The 14,875-nt window shown below is 39.0% G+C and overlaps 1 protein-coding gene across 6 annotated transcripts in view; it reads left to right on the top strand.

Moving 5' to 3' along the window:
• VPS50 (VPS50 subunit of EARP/GARPII complex) overlaps positions 1-14,875 on the top strand; it is a 178,278-nt gene that overhangs the window by 15,622 nt on the left and 147,781 nt on the right. For 3 of the 6 annotated variants that reach the window (XM_026649455.1, XM_026649453.1, XM_026649457.1), the window contains exons 3-5: positions 10,921-11,043; positions 11,668-11,739; positions 12,790-12,843. In XM_026649455.1, coding sequence (XP_026505240.1) covers positions 10,921-11,043; positions 11,668-11,739; positions 12,790-12,843 — 249 coding nt within the window. Of the gene's footprint in view, positions 1-10,504; positions 10,561-10,920; positions 11,044-11,667; positions 11,740-12,789; positions 12,844-14,875 lie in introns of those variants that run through there. The other 3 variants (XM_026649458.1, XM_026649454.1, XM_026649456.1) reach the window with 3 other exon arrangements.

Genomic DNA, 14,875 nt, shown 5'->3' with positions numbered 1-14,875 from the left:
GTAGCTGGAGTCGATGTAACTTAGGTCGATTTACCCTGGTGTCTTCACTGCGCTGCATCGACAGGAGATGCTCTCTGGTTGACTTACCTTACTCTTCTTGGGGAGCTGGAGTACCGGAGAGTGCTCTGCCTTCCATTTAGCGGGTTTTCACTAGACTGTTAAATCGACACCCGCTGCATCGATTGCAGCAGCGTCGATTTCCCCGGTAGTGAAGACAAGCCCATCCTGCTGCCCAAACAGAGGTCTTTGAAGATGCTGAAATGCTATTGATGCAAGGCAGATGATTTCTTCAGATATAGAACCTCCTGCTGTCAACTGACTACCCAGATAGATAAAGCTGTTCATCCCTTCACTGTTCTTGCCATCTACATGCAGTATCTACTGGTCATTCATTTCTGCTTTATAGGAGGCATGCTTAACTTTGGTTTTATCACCATTGATCTTAAGTCCCATAGATTCTGCACTTCTTCACATCTCTTCTAGCATTGGCTATAGTGGGTCAGTAGTCTCTCCAAGTAAGACAAAATTGTATGCTTACTTGAGATCCTCTAAAGATTAATCTTTAATCTTTAAATTTCACAGCTACTTTGGCCTTAGTCAGCACTGTTGTCAGGTAATCTATTAGAATATTAAATAACATTAGTGAGAGAACACATTCTCAGTGAACTCCTGATTGTACAAAAAAAAGTGTGTAATATAACTATTTACCTTCACACTGCTAATTGTATCATGATACAGTTTCTCCACAAGGCACGCTAACTCCTCAGGCAGCCCGTGCTGGCATAGCAGTATCGACTGTGCTGATTGCAGCCGCTTTTATCAGGGTTCATTTTTTGGAGTAAGTTGTAGTCTGTGTTTTGGTGGGATCTGCTCATTAATTCACAAAAATGCTCATTTTAGTGCTTAAGTTAATATCCTGGCAGTATTCTCCATTTCTGTTCTTAAACTGGTGAAAACTCCAATAATGGACGTACAGTTAGGAGCTTCGGTGTCTCAAATACACATTTATGGTCAAGTCTTTCAGATCAATACACTGCTTCATATCATTCCACCATTGATTATGATGATTCTGACAGGGCTCTCTTAACTGCTCGTTCATGACATATCTTTTCCTTATCAGTTTCCTCCTCTCTTCACTGACTTGATCTGACCTTCCAGTGCATCCATTCTGCACTGCACCTCTTTTTTTTTTTTTCTCTCCCATAATTTGATGCTATGATCTGTGATCCAATGTTGCTTTTTTCATTCTCCTTAGTCCCAGTTGTTCTCCCACAGTCTCTGATAGAATCCCAAAATACAGTCCACTCTTTGTCACAGTAGACAGCTGGTCATCCAATATAAAATATTTATTGAAAATCGCATATCTGTTAGCGATCACTTCATCATGCTTCTTATCAACATTGAAGTGTTTCAATGCAATAGATATCCTTCTCTGGAACTTTGTTAAACAGAACATTGTTGTTAGGATTCAATGATTGCTGATCTTGCTCCAGAATACATTCTTAAATACACGTACATTCTATATGGATTGGATATTGAGATTTATACTTCTGGCAATTTGTGTGCTGAAACCAGATAGCCATTAAAAATAGTCCATTTGTGGAAGCATATTCTAGTAGATGTGAATCATTATCTGATCTCTCTTCCTGTAAGCTGTGTGGTTCCAGTACCAGTTCAAATCCACCTCTTTCCTGGCCAATTAAGAACATAAGAATGGTCATACTGGGTCAGACCGATGATCCATCTAGCCTAGTATGCGGTCTTCTGGCAGTGGCCAGTGCCAGTTGCTGTAGAGGGAATGAGCAGAGCAGGGCAATTATCAAGTGATCCATGCCCTGTCATCCAGTCCCAGCTGCTGGTAGTCAGAGGTTTAGAGACACCGAGAGCATGGTATTGCATCCCTGATAATCTTGGTTAATAGCCATTGATGGACCTATCCTCTGTCAACTTATCTGTTTTTTGTACCCAGTTATACTTTTTGGCCTTCACAACGTCCCTTGGCATTGAGTTCCACAGGTTGACTGTGTTGTGTGAAGAAGTAGTTCTTTTTACTTGTTTTAAACCTGCTGCCTATTAATTACATTGTAACACCCCTGTTTTTTGTGTTCTGTTAAGGAGTAAATACCACTTCTCTCTTCACTTTCTCCACACCATTTATGTGTGATGTTATGATATTTATCCCTTTCCTAATGGTTTGTAACACTGTTAGCTTCCTTTGACTGCAGCTGCACATTTGAGTAGATGTTTTCAGAGAACTATCCATGATGACCCCAAGATCTTTCTTGAGAAATGACAGCTAATTTAGAGCCCATCATTTTGTATGTATAGTTGGGATTATATTTTCCAGTGTGCTTTACACATATCAATGTTACTTTGCACTTATCAACTTAGAATTTCATTGTGTTGCTCAATAATCCAGTTTTGTGAGATCCCTTTGTAACTCTTCGCAGTCAGTTTTGGACTTAACTATCTTGGGTAATTTAGTATTGCCTGCAAACTTTGCCACTTCACTGTTTCCCCTTTTTCCATTTATGAATAAGTTGCACGGCACAGGTCCCAGTACAGATCCTTGGGGGATATAGCCTCATGTTTATATCTCCTAAGATGACAATATGGAGTTGGAGTGATATACTAGATACAATGTCTTCTAGCATGGCATAACAAGCATCTTTGTCAGCATCAGGTCTTGCCTCATGTGGTGTATATGCAGTAACAACTACTGCACGTCCTACCTTCAAATTGAAAATGGCAGATATCGGGTATGGAGAATAAGCCTGCTAAGTCAGTAGTGCCGATTGCACCTTCAGGGACAATACCAGAGCAACACCAGTGTGCTCGTTAGGTGTAACAGGCATGCAACCATCAGAAGGTCTTGGTTTTACATCCCTGCCCATCCTGACTAATAGCTATTGATGGACCTGTCTTCCATGAACTTATCTAGTTCTTTTTTGAATAGTCTGGCCTTCACAACTTCCTCTGGCAAGGAGTTACACAGGCTGACTGTGCATTGTATGAAGAAGTACTTCCTTTTGTTTGTTTTAAACCTGCTGCTTATTAATTTCATTTGACGACCCCTAGATTTTGTGTTATGAGAAGGAGTAAATAAGACTTCCTTATTTACTTTCTCCACACCAGTCGTGATTTTATAGACCTCCATCATATCCATAGTCCTCTCTTTAATAAGCTGAAGAGTCCCAGTCTTATTAATCTCTCCTCATATGGAAGCTTTTCCATACTCCTAATCATTTTTATTGCCCTTTTCTATAATAAGGTCCAGCCACTTTTGAGAGAGGCACTCTAGTAAATAGCAGGGTGAGCCACCTGAAACCACCCCTTATCCCTGCAGAGTCTTCTGAAATGCAGTTGAAGTGGTGATTCCACATCTATAGCTTGCTATTTGCATAAGTCAAAACAAAACACATGACTCAGAAGGGCAAGGGATACAGGAAATGTGTGGAGACAAATCCAGTATTTGACCATGTAATGGTCTATTTAAAAATACACAACTTCAGGACCAGTAATAGTTCAACAAAGTATTCTCCACTGGCCTATCTCTCTCCATTGCTGGGTGTGTTTTGGTGACCTTATACAGTAAAGGGACCCCTCTGATCAGCAGTGTTATCCTGCAAGGATGCATGCAGTATTAAAACTGGCAGGATAAAGTGTCCCTACCATGAACATGTGATTAGTTTTGCAGACAGTTTGGTAAGAGAAATGGTATATTGGCAGCATAAGTGATGTGAGCCTATTTTATAGGAGATGGGCTGTCCTGGTGCGAAAACTTCCAAAAATATATACCAGTCCATGAACAGACATCTTAATAATATCACCACACTGCCTGCTGAATTCCTAACTGTAAAGAATGCATAGGTGACTCACTTCATCCTGGGAGAAATGGATGCATTTGAACACATACACTTTAATAACATGCTAATTTATTTTTTCTGTTCCTTGGTGTATCTGTTGTTCTCTGTGTGACTGCCATATGACTCACTCTGTCCCCAATTTCCTTATCGCAGTCTGTTCTGAATAAATGTTGGGATTGATGAATTTACATGAGATCTTATATTAAAAGACTTGCATTATTGATTTTTCTTTTAAAAATGTCCTGTAAGTGGGGCTGGAAGAGGAGAAAGTTTTATGATGTGAAAATACCTGAATGCTAGTCCCCCCGCCCCCTTGCCAATGTGTGTTAACCATAGAAATATTAGGGGTATTAAGTTTTGTGGGGCTGGAGCACTAGTTGGATGTCTCAGATAGACAGCTTTTTTCAGAACTTAACTGAAGGGATGGGGGATAGTGAATCTTTAAGAAACAAATCTTAAAGTTTTGTGCACAGGGTGGGTTGGAACATCCTCTCCTCTCAGTGGTGAGGGGTTGGGTTAGCCCTTGGTGGCTTTAGTTACTGAGAACCAGTCCAGTTGAGCATGGGCAGGCTAGGAGCTGTAGTTTATGATGGCGTGTTTGTAGTCCTAGTGTATGGTGAGGTCTATTTGTAGATTAGTGTGTGTATGAACAGCATGTTTGGCACAGACCATGGAAAGAGAACCAAGCCATTTAGCTTGTCTTCAAGAAAAGAATGTGTAGGACAGCCCAGGATTTTTTCTTAATGTTCGGTGGAACAACCTCTGAGACTGTAGTCCTTCTGGGGAAGGTTAATATAGAATTGCTTTCCCTTTTCTCAGTCACTGTTAGTTGTGTCATCATAACATTACCACTTTTTAGTTTTGTGCAGAATCATCTTCTTCCAGTGCATAACTGCTAATTCTATAAAGAGATCTAGATGTAGGTCTAGATCCAGGATATTAAATATCCGTGCTGATTTCCATATAAATGTTCAGAGAGGTCCAGAATTTTAACACTTCTTCCCTCTCACAAAGTTTGCTGTGTCAGTAGTTTGGAAAATGTTAGAAATTCAAGTGTTTTAAAATACTCTTTTCCCCCCGTGTGATTGCAAAGCTCAGAAAAAAGAGACCAACAAAACTTGGAGTCAAACATTCAGATGACAAGTTAGGTGATTTCACTTGCAGTGGCCCAAAGTACAGATTAATCTGTCCCAGTCCCCAGCCTTTGAATATTTTGTTGTTTTTAAATCAGCCACCTGTTCCTTATGGATAATATTTTACAGTACATTGAGTTTTAAACTAGCTTGTAACAGGAGTCTCTGTGTACTGACACAAAGCTATGATTTATCCAGGAGACTGCTAGGAAATGATTTTCTAAAGGACATTAAAGCATCAGGTTAGAGTAGACTCCTTTAAAATAAAATACAGTGTGTTGTGAGGGCAACAAACCATGTGCCTCTAAATGTGTTCTGTTCCTTGCTACACCTGACTAGAGCACATGTCTTCGGGCGATGAAAACCTCCTTGGTGAGCTCAGAAGTTGGGACTGATGAAAGTGGTTTATTCATGCTTTTAAATCCAGAGCAGCCCCTCCTCCTCTCTTTTGTGTATAGCAGCTACATGCAGGCAATCTCCCCTTAACGTGCAAATCCATTCCACAACCAGTCAATAAGATCAGTGCAAGCGACCCCAGTACTGCTTTCTTCTCTAGAGTTGGGGAACTTCATGTTTTGTGTGTTAGATTAGTGCTGGATTGACAGTTCTTGCTAAGTGAAGTCCTTCAGTTATCCCCAGGACCAGTACTGTACATCCATATCAAGGTGCCTTAAACCTGACCTGGGAGGACCATCTTCTATGGGTGAGAGGGTTCCTAATTGTTGTGCTCATTCAGTTCTTGCCACTTTGCTGAGAGAGCCAACAAGGATGCCAAATTTGGTAGTGGTGTATGATGTTATGCATACACGTTCACTGGGAACAGGATTGAGACCAAAAGTCATTCATATAAGCCATTAAAAAGCTGTAAGATGGTAACAATTATTGTACAGCGCTCTTCAGACATAAATTTTATCTTGTTTTTTATGGGCTGGATTCAAGCTAATGACCTAGACCAGGGGTAGGCAACCTATGGCACGTGTGCTGAAGGCGGCATGCAAGTTGATTTTCAGTGGCACTCTCACTGCCTGGGTCCTGGCCACCTGTCCGGGGGGCTCTGCATTTTAATTTATTTTTAAATGAAGCTTCTTAAACATTTAAAAAACCTTATTTACTTTACATACAACAGTAGTTTAGTTATATATTATAGACTTATAGAAAGAGACCTTCTAAAAACTTTAAAATGTATTACTAGCACGCAAAACCTTAAATTAGAGTGAATAAATGAAGACTCGGCACACCACTTCTGAAAGGTTGCTGACCCCTGACGTAGACGTAACAGGCTTGATATCCAATTACCAATCCATGTACCATCCAGTCCATTAAACATCTTTCTTACTCAACTGCCCAGTGTATGTATATACTTGCATATTAAGATTGCTATCCACTGATGACCCTGGCTTATATCAGACCACCAAAATGTTTGTTCTTTAGTCACTGATCTTGGGTAGATTCCTCAACCTCATCATGCATCCATAACGCCCACTAGAAATCTGGGTGAAGAGTAGGGCTTTGTGAAAATTGCCCTTGAACTTAGCTTTCTTAGGTAAACGTATATTTTGAACTACAGTTTCACAGGTTTTCCACCAGATGGCACCTAAACATAGTCAATCACAACAGCTGGGGTTGAAAGAAGTAACAGAACATTTTCAAAGAGACTCTCTGTTTACTTCTGGAAATAAGATGAAAAAATTACTGCACGCAGTGATATAACCTATTTCATGTAATCATGCGTCCTTCTATTTTATTACTTTAACTCTTGAGCAGCACATCTCACTTGCGTCTGATGAAGTGGGCGTTCACCCACGAAAGCTTATTCTCCAATACTTCTGTTAGTCTTAAAGGTGCCACAGGACCCTCTGTTGCATCTCACCAGAAGCACTATTAAGTCTCTTCAACTCAAGAAACTTGAAATCCCATTTCTTTTCAAAATATCAGAGCAAGCAATTACTGTTGGTTTATTTTTCTTCCATTGTGAAAAATGTTAGTACAGATGGGTCACTGACTTCATGCTGTTATGTTACCCCCTTTGCTCTTTCTACTCTTCCAGAAAAACAGTTGGCCACTGTTGGAAGACAGGATACTGGGCTAGATGGACCATTGGTCTGACCCAGTATGGCCATTCTTATGTTCAGTGCCTTGCTTTTTTGGGTCTCTCTTGTTTTGATGTAAAGTATTAATTTACATTATTTTGAATAATGTGAGGAGCTAGGGACTATTTAGTGAGCCTATTAAAGTCAAAACTGATTGCATATAAAGACTTTTTCTTCCCATGCTCTCTATTATATTTATTTATCATTGGGATTCTCTTTGTAGAGGTTTTGTTTATATTTTGCAGTGACTTTTAAGGGTTTGTGGGGATTTAAGTATTTGTAAAACACGGCCACTGGTAAATTAAAAATCCTGCGTCAGATTTACTGCCTAAAATCTCACGTCTCTGCCCAGTGGAACAAAGACTGAAGCCCCCTGTTGGTGGAATTGTGGTTGTGCAATCACACTACTATGTCTGGGGACTTCTGAGCCAATTGGGGTGGATTATAAAGTTGGGCACTTTGGTGTGGGGCATTCAGCAGATGTGCAGAGTTAGTACATAGCCTGGGACAATTCCACTTGTGAAGTGTTCTATGCTATGGAGCCTTGACCCAGGGTGGTATTTTGGCTTTTTGTGAAAGGCAAGCCCGTTACTCCTCCCTTCTAAGAAATGTTTGTCTTTGTCCCCTCTAACAGGAACAACCTCTAGGACAGGGTCCCCCATGTTAATTGTGAGTCCCTTACAGTGAACCCGAGGATGTTTAGGTACATTCTGTGCCCAGTTGCAACCAGTTGAGGCAGTGGGAGAAACTTTCCATAAGAGATGCTAATATCATGTCCAACCCCTACTGCTCTGGGGAGTAAAGGATTGACTGACTCTTTAATTTTGATGTCCTAAATGCTAGTGTGTGCTACTGTTAAACCTCCTGGCTGGCTGTGGACAACTTACTGACTTCAGATTTGTTCTTTTCACAGAAGTCAGACATAGTTTTTGACCTGGTTTATTTCCTTTATAAAGAAAAGTATTTAAATGTTGTAGCTGTTATAAATGTGAATTATGAGGGTTGGGTTGACCAAATAATACACTAGTGGTTAGACTGTCTAGTCCTAAATTGACAAGCTGGAATGTTGCATACTGTTGGACGAGTCAAAATGTTTCTTTTGTTTTAGAGATTTGTGGCATTTTTTTGTGTTGTGGTGAGAAAAAAACCCTCCAATAAACCAATAAATAAATAAATTAAAAATTTGTCTTCCTCTCGCCTGGAAAAAACAAAATCACGAAGGGCTTTGGAGTAAAGGAGCAAACCTGTCCTGGAATCTTTGATTTGCTGTCTGAGCATAGTTTGAGTGAAACTGCAAGTCAGCTCCAGTCCTCCTGGCTAGTGTTACAGTGAAACATGCAAAAATTAATCAGTGGGAATTAGTGCAGTTTCTCAAAGTTTGAGGCTAAGATCACTCTTTATAATTAAAACATACTCAGTAGGTCAGATTCATCCTCGGTAACTGCATAGAATTTGGTGGGTTTACACCAAAAATGATGAAAATGGTTCATTGTATTTACTGAATATTATCTTAGTTTAGCCTAAATTCCTTGGTGTTGACTGTGTGTAGATATCTGAAGTTGTAAAGGGTTGGGCCAAAGCTACTCTCCAAAATAAAATAGTAGATAGAAAAATGTTTTTCTAGACAGATTCTTTGAATATTAACCTGATCCTGAATATATAATAAGTAATGTATGATGTAGTATATCAATGTTTTATTGTAACTTTGCCTGAATAAAAAGTTAAACAAAAAACTCACACATTTTTTTCTTATTGGTGAGAGCCAAGTAGTGACTATTTTTTCTTCTCTGTTCAGAAGAACTCTCACCTCCCACACATTTTATTTTCAAGCCACCAATTTTATTTTAATATAGCCTCCATCTGAAGCTGCAGATAAATGTAATTTCATTGTACTTGTCAAGCCATGAGGTTGCAGTTTGGTGTTCCATCCTGCACATATAGTGCCTCAGCATGTGAATGTGGCTGAAATTCATTTTGAGACAACTGGGCATTGGTCCCCTCCAGACATGGATCATTAGGGATTGTACTGCTCAGCCAGTGGACCATTCTATTGGTGACCTGGTGGGGATGATAGGATTTGTCTATGGTTATTAACAAAGTACCTCCTAAATGCTGTCTTTCTTCCTCAAAGCTCCTATTGGTACACAGACAACCTATTGCAAATAAAATACATGGCATGGAGATGGCTGAAAAACTGCTTCAGAGAGACTGTTTAAATTCCTGTGCTGTGGTTGTTGTGGAGACAAATGAGGTTTTTCGTTTAGCTTCTGCAGAGTGGAAATATTGCAGGTGGAAGTACTTGGTAGATTTGGGCTGCCATACTGTCATCCATCTGAGGCAAAATAGAGTATTGTTCCCTTAAGGCTTTTCTAACTTTTAAAGGAAGGGTGGACTGGATTGAGGCTCTGATGGTACAGATCCATGTCTGGAGGGGACCAATGCCAAGTTGTCTAAAATCGCATTTTAGTCCTATTCACTTGCTGAGACACTACATGCAGTTTGGTGTTCCATCCAGCACAACTGCATAGCATGCGTATGTGTGTCTGTGTTTTTTTTTTTTTTTTTTTAAGCAAGGAGCAGTGGTATTGAAGATTTACACTTCCTAAGGGATGGCAAAATACCATTTTACCTCAAAAATGTTCATTTGGACTTTGCTTACTATATCATCACTTGAGGCTGATCTTTTTATCCCTCTCCCTGCCTAACCTACCTTGTTTGGGTACAGTTGTTGAGAAGGTGGCAGCACAATTCAAAATTTCTGGAGTCCTCTGATTTTTCTTATGTCAGGTGTCTGATGTTGTAGCTTTCTAATTGCCTGAGGGTTATGGGCAGTTCGTATGGGCAATGGTAGAAGTCGGATGCCTTTTTTAAAAGATCTGTCAGAATCTTAGTTATCATTAACCATTAAGATATTGCCTGACATTAGCAGGGGCCAGTGGGATTGGTGTTGTGTGGCATGATTCTTTGCTATCTAATAGATATGTTGCTGATTTGACTGACTATAGTGGAGTTAAATCGGTGACCTATGTCCTCATCTTTCTGGTTTTACTGTGTGTGTGTTCTGACTTGCTCGAAGCTCACTAAGTCTGGTCATTTTTCCCTCCTAAGAAATTTAATACACTAACGTCTAAGAAATGGTCAACATGAATATTTTATGCAAATATTCCCTCAGCTTATTTAAACTAGAAAAACCAACTTTGAGGGCAAAGCTCTCTATTTAGTTTTCAAATATGTTTAATTCACTTTGAAATATTCTGAAACAATTTAGCTCATGGAAATAGGCTGCTGTACTGTACCTTGTCCGATTCTTTCAGGAACATAACAAATAATCACAATATTTTAACAGAGAATGTCTATCCTTTATTTAGGAAAGACTCTGCTTGTTAACTTTGCCTTTAAACCCAACCCCTTTGACGTGATTTGAAGTAGTGCCAAGTACTTACATGGTTCCTTGTGACTTCAATTGAAGTGGTGAGTGCTCAGCACTTCTGAAAGATAGCCCCCGATCTATTTTGCTTTATTTTGAGTGTTCCTTAAGTGTTGTGAACACCCGGGGAAAGACATGACCCCATAGACATTTGTACCATGTTTCATGAACAAAATGTATATTGGTACAGCGATAACAAGGCAATTCACAGCAGTATAGCATGAGTTCTGCTATTTGGATAGTCTCCCACTTCCAATATTTGGAACAGACTGAACAAAACAGCTGTTTCTGTTTTGTACCCAGGGCTCTCTCACTTGTATAATGGCTTTGGAAAGCAGGTTGTCTTGAGAGTGCAAAGTTCCTTCTATGTAGCAACATTTACTAAAATCAATATTTTTGTTAAGGAGGAGCTGAGAGAACTCCGGGAACAACCAACCGATCCTCAAGCCCAGCAAGAAATAATTAACAGCATTGAAGAAGTGTATTTTTCCAATGATTCCTTTGATATTGTGAAATATGAGTTGGAGGTAAGAAGTCTTCCTCCCCCCCAAAGTCAGTATTCTAAAAGACATTAATCAATGACATTTATTTTAGTCAATGTTCACCCTTTCATCTTGACTTCACTATTTGTGTGACTTTTCTCTTTTGCCTTAACCCAGAATTAAGATTTTTCTATGGCTGTATAGGGACTGATCCAAAGCCCATTGATATCAATGGGAATCTTCCCATTGGATTCAGTGGCTTTAGGATCAGGCCCATTGTGCTTCCAAACAATTCAGAGATCAAATTGCTTATGAAATGGCCAAAATAATCAAAACTGGGAAATTGATTAGATTTGGCAGAAAAACTGTATTTTTGGCTTTATTTTGTTAGTAACCAAAATTACAATGTTATGTGTTGATTCTGTGGTCGGGGTGTGTGCGCACATAATCTGTTGAATGCAAGAAAAAGCTCTCTGAGATTTTGATTATCCATTACTGGATCCTCACCATAATGTAACTCTGACTTTTCATTGTTTATCATTGTCTTACTTTAAATGCAGATTAAATTGTGACAGCATAACATTGTTTCCTAAATGCATTTAATTTATTATATGTACACTTAATCTACATTCGTTTTTCATTGGTTTTAATTTTGTCTTCTACATTCAGAAGCTTCCTCCAGTTCTTAGTCTTCAAGAAATGGAAGAATACAGAGACAAATTAAAGCAACAACAAGCTGCTGTAAGTAAAACTCTTTTCTCCTGTGTTGTGTGTAGAACTTGATGCCACTGATGTGTTGTGAGCTCCAGTAGTTCTGACTCTATTTATTAAGACTATCGTGACACGGGGCTGAAAATAATCTTGGATCCCTAAAGGTATTAACCCAGTTAAGTTAGCACATTAAGAACCTCTTCATCTCCATTTCTCCTCAGCCAACAAGATGGATGAGCTGGTTGACTGCTTCAGCCAGATTCTCCTCTGATTCCCATCTTTGGGAGGGTTAGACAGAAGTGCTTAAGAACAACATAAATCATTCCCTCACTTCAGGTGCTGAGCCCTTGTCTCCTTAAACATCCCTAACCCTTGCTGGAAGAAAACTGTTTTGAACATGATTTTCTATATAAATTACTGATGGTTTATTTGGTATTTTTTCCTTGTTCAACCTTTCTTATGTGTATGTATGCTGAAAAGATGCTTATTTTTTAAATTTAATATAGGGTGTAATTCTCAGAATAGAATAGCCCTTCATTTACGATTTAATTCAGAGCAGTGCAAAACATAATTTAAAATGCTTATGTCTTGCACACCAAAGGAAAACTTAAGTTGATTTTGCCATGCACAGGATGATTATAAACTAGCATAAATTATAAATAATATGGTATTTGTATGAAAGGAAAGTTTCCTTTGTAGTTTGTTTAATCTCCAGTGTAGGTGGTTAATTTGTAATTGCACACTAATAACATGGAAAACATAATATATCAGGCTCCAGTGCTCCATGTCTTTTCTATTTTTACTCAAGTGTGCTCTTTAGCTGGTAAAGGGCTAAAAGGTTAATTTGAAAACATCTACTAATTCCCAAATGGAGCTGTAAACATACATCTGTTTTTATTTGCAGGAGAAGTGTGGTCATTATCTTAGAATGTTTACTTCTTTCTTGGCATATGTATTAATCAATGTATGATTAAGAATGTTAAGAATTACAGGAAATCTTCAGAGTTCTTAATGCAGATCTTTCAGCATAGAGATTGGATACTTTCCAGATACCTCACATATAATATTTTCCCCTTCAAGGTATCTAAAAAGGTTGCAGACTTGATTCTTGAAAAGCAGCCTGCATATGTTAAGGTAAGATAATGAACTGCTGTATTATATTGTAAATGCCTTCTGTGAATTATTAAATCACACCAGCTAATGTTACTGTAATTCAACTTGATCTGTTTTTCAGGCACAATTGTGGATCATTCATGTAATCAATGGGAGAGTGTAGTCTTAAATTCTTATATCCTGTGGCTATTTTACTTAAGTCATGTTGATACCCACCATCAGTGCACCTAGATGCTTAAATCAATATAGTAATCCATTGCAAATCAACCCTATTTTTTAAAAAAATGTCAAAATCAGTTAAAAGCCCTGTCAAGGAATACTGCTACTTCTAATTACCTGAGGAATGAATGAACGTAATGAAAGGGCATTCCATTAGCTCAAACAAGCCTCTGAAGATGAGGCAAACTACTTGGTCAGTGGTTTTAAAAGCTTTCTATAGATCCAACAAATCTAGCATTGACTCTCCAGCTGACAATCCAAAAGTAGTTGTGTGGTGTTTCCATTGCCAGTAGGAACTAAATTCTTATACTAAACTCATGTCTAAAACCAGACTGATAGGAATCGAGAACACGAGATTGAGATATCATGGGAGCTGTTCCAACATCATCATAAGATGCTCCAGAAATGGGAGGCTATAGATGAAGTAGCAGCCGGAGGGGGCTTGAGCAGGAGCCTCACTGCTGTTTATGTTGAAGGATGGCTTGCACCTTCAAGCCATCCTTGAAGGTGCAAGCCATCCGTGAAGAAGGCATTAACAATCCTCATCAGTAACAAATTCCAAACTTTCCACTGGTCTCTACCAAGTCATGAGAAGTGTGTCCAACCGACAAGTAAGTTGGACATGGCACTTCCAAGAGACTTCAATGATAGATTTAATACCCTCTTATTCTGATAGTGCTCTCATGAGATTGGTCCGGTCAGCCAGGATCTGGTTCATCTTTTCCGCAAATCAAAGTGAGGATTCCTCAAAGAAACAAATTAGACCATTAGAGTCAAGGAAACTTGGATTCATCATTTTGCCAATCGAATGTAGATTCTAATGAGGCCCCCATCACAGTAGTATGAAATGTCCACAGTTCTGAAGAGTTGCACTGGATGAGGTTTTGCTGAAGCTGAGGGAGAGGACAACCAACCTTTTGTTCCCCAGTGTAAGAATAACCCAGTCTCTGTGGCAGCAGTCTTTGAGTTAGTGTATTGCCTTTGCCACTGACACTTCAGCTTTCTTCCTTGTTGCTTCATCATTTGCAAAGCATCTGTAAACTGTGGCGATTCATTGGTAAGGCATAAAGTGAGTGGGTGTCGAGATTCTAGCCTGTCAATATTTCTTGATAATACATTGTCATAGTATTCCACTGAAGCATTGTAGAATGTTCAAAGGCTGAGAGCCATAGTCTGTTGGAAGTGTCAGATGAGGTAGGTCCATCAGTATCCTAGAGTGAAACATTAAAACAGTTTCTCCATCCCCACAGGAGTATGTTCCTAGCCTGACTTTTCTCTGGAAGAGGAAGAGATCTGACAGTGACAAGTATTGTCTTTTCATCCCAAAGTTAAAATCCAGAGAGTGAAACTATAATTACACCTATGAAGGAAAACAACTACTATTAATTTATCCCCATCTGACATCTTATAGGAAACAGAAGCATTTTCATTTAATAAAAAGATTTTTTTTTTAAAGAGGCTGTTTATGGACAATTGAGGCAGACTCTGACAAAGAGTTTCTGTTTTGGATCTTGTTTTTTTCTGTATACAACAGCTTCACTATTACAAACCCTTCCCCACTCATAATTCCATAATGTTCTTCCGATATCTTACTTGTTAATTTTAAGATGCCTGCATTGCCAAACGGGCTATTGTGCACACACAGATCATTACAAGTAGGCATTAATTTCATATTACAGAGCCTTTTAGTGTGGCTTGAAACAGTACTATGTATGGATTTATACAAGAGCGCACACTGCTTCAGTGGTTCCAAAGGGATGGTTAAAAATCTATCAGGCCAATAAGAGGCACTTTAAAAGCCCCTTAGTTGTGTGTTTGAGTCAATAATCCTGTT

Source organism: Terrapene carolina, unplaced genomic scaffold, assembly GCF_002925995.2.
Source record: "Terrapene carolina triunguis isolate 2854851 unplaced genomic scaffold, T_m_triunguis-2.0 Scaffold84, whole genome shotgun sequence".
Taxonomy (NCBI): Eukaryota; Metazoa; Chordata; order Testudines; family Emydidae; genus Terrapene; species Terrapene triunguis.
The sequence above is the reverse complement of the archived record's forward strand: the minus strand, read 5'-3'. Positions and strand labels throughout refer to the sequence as shown.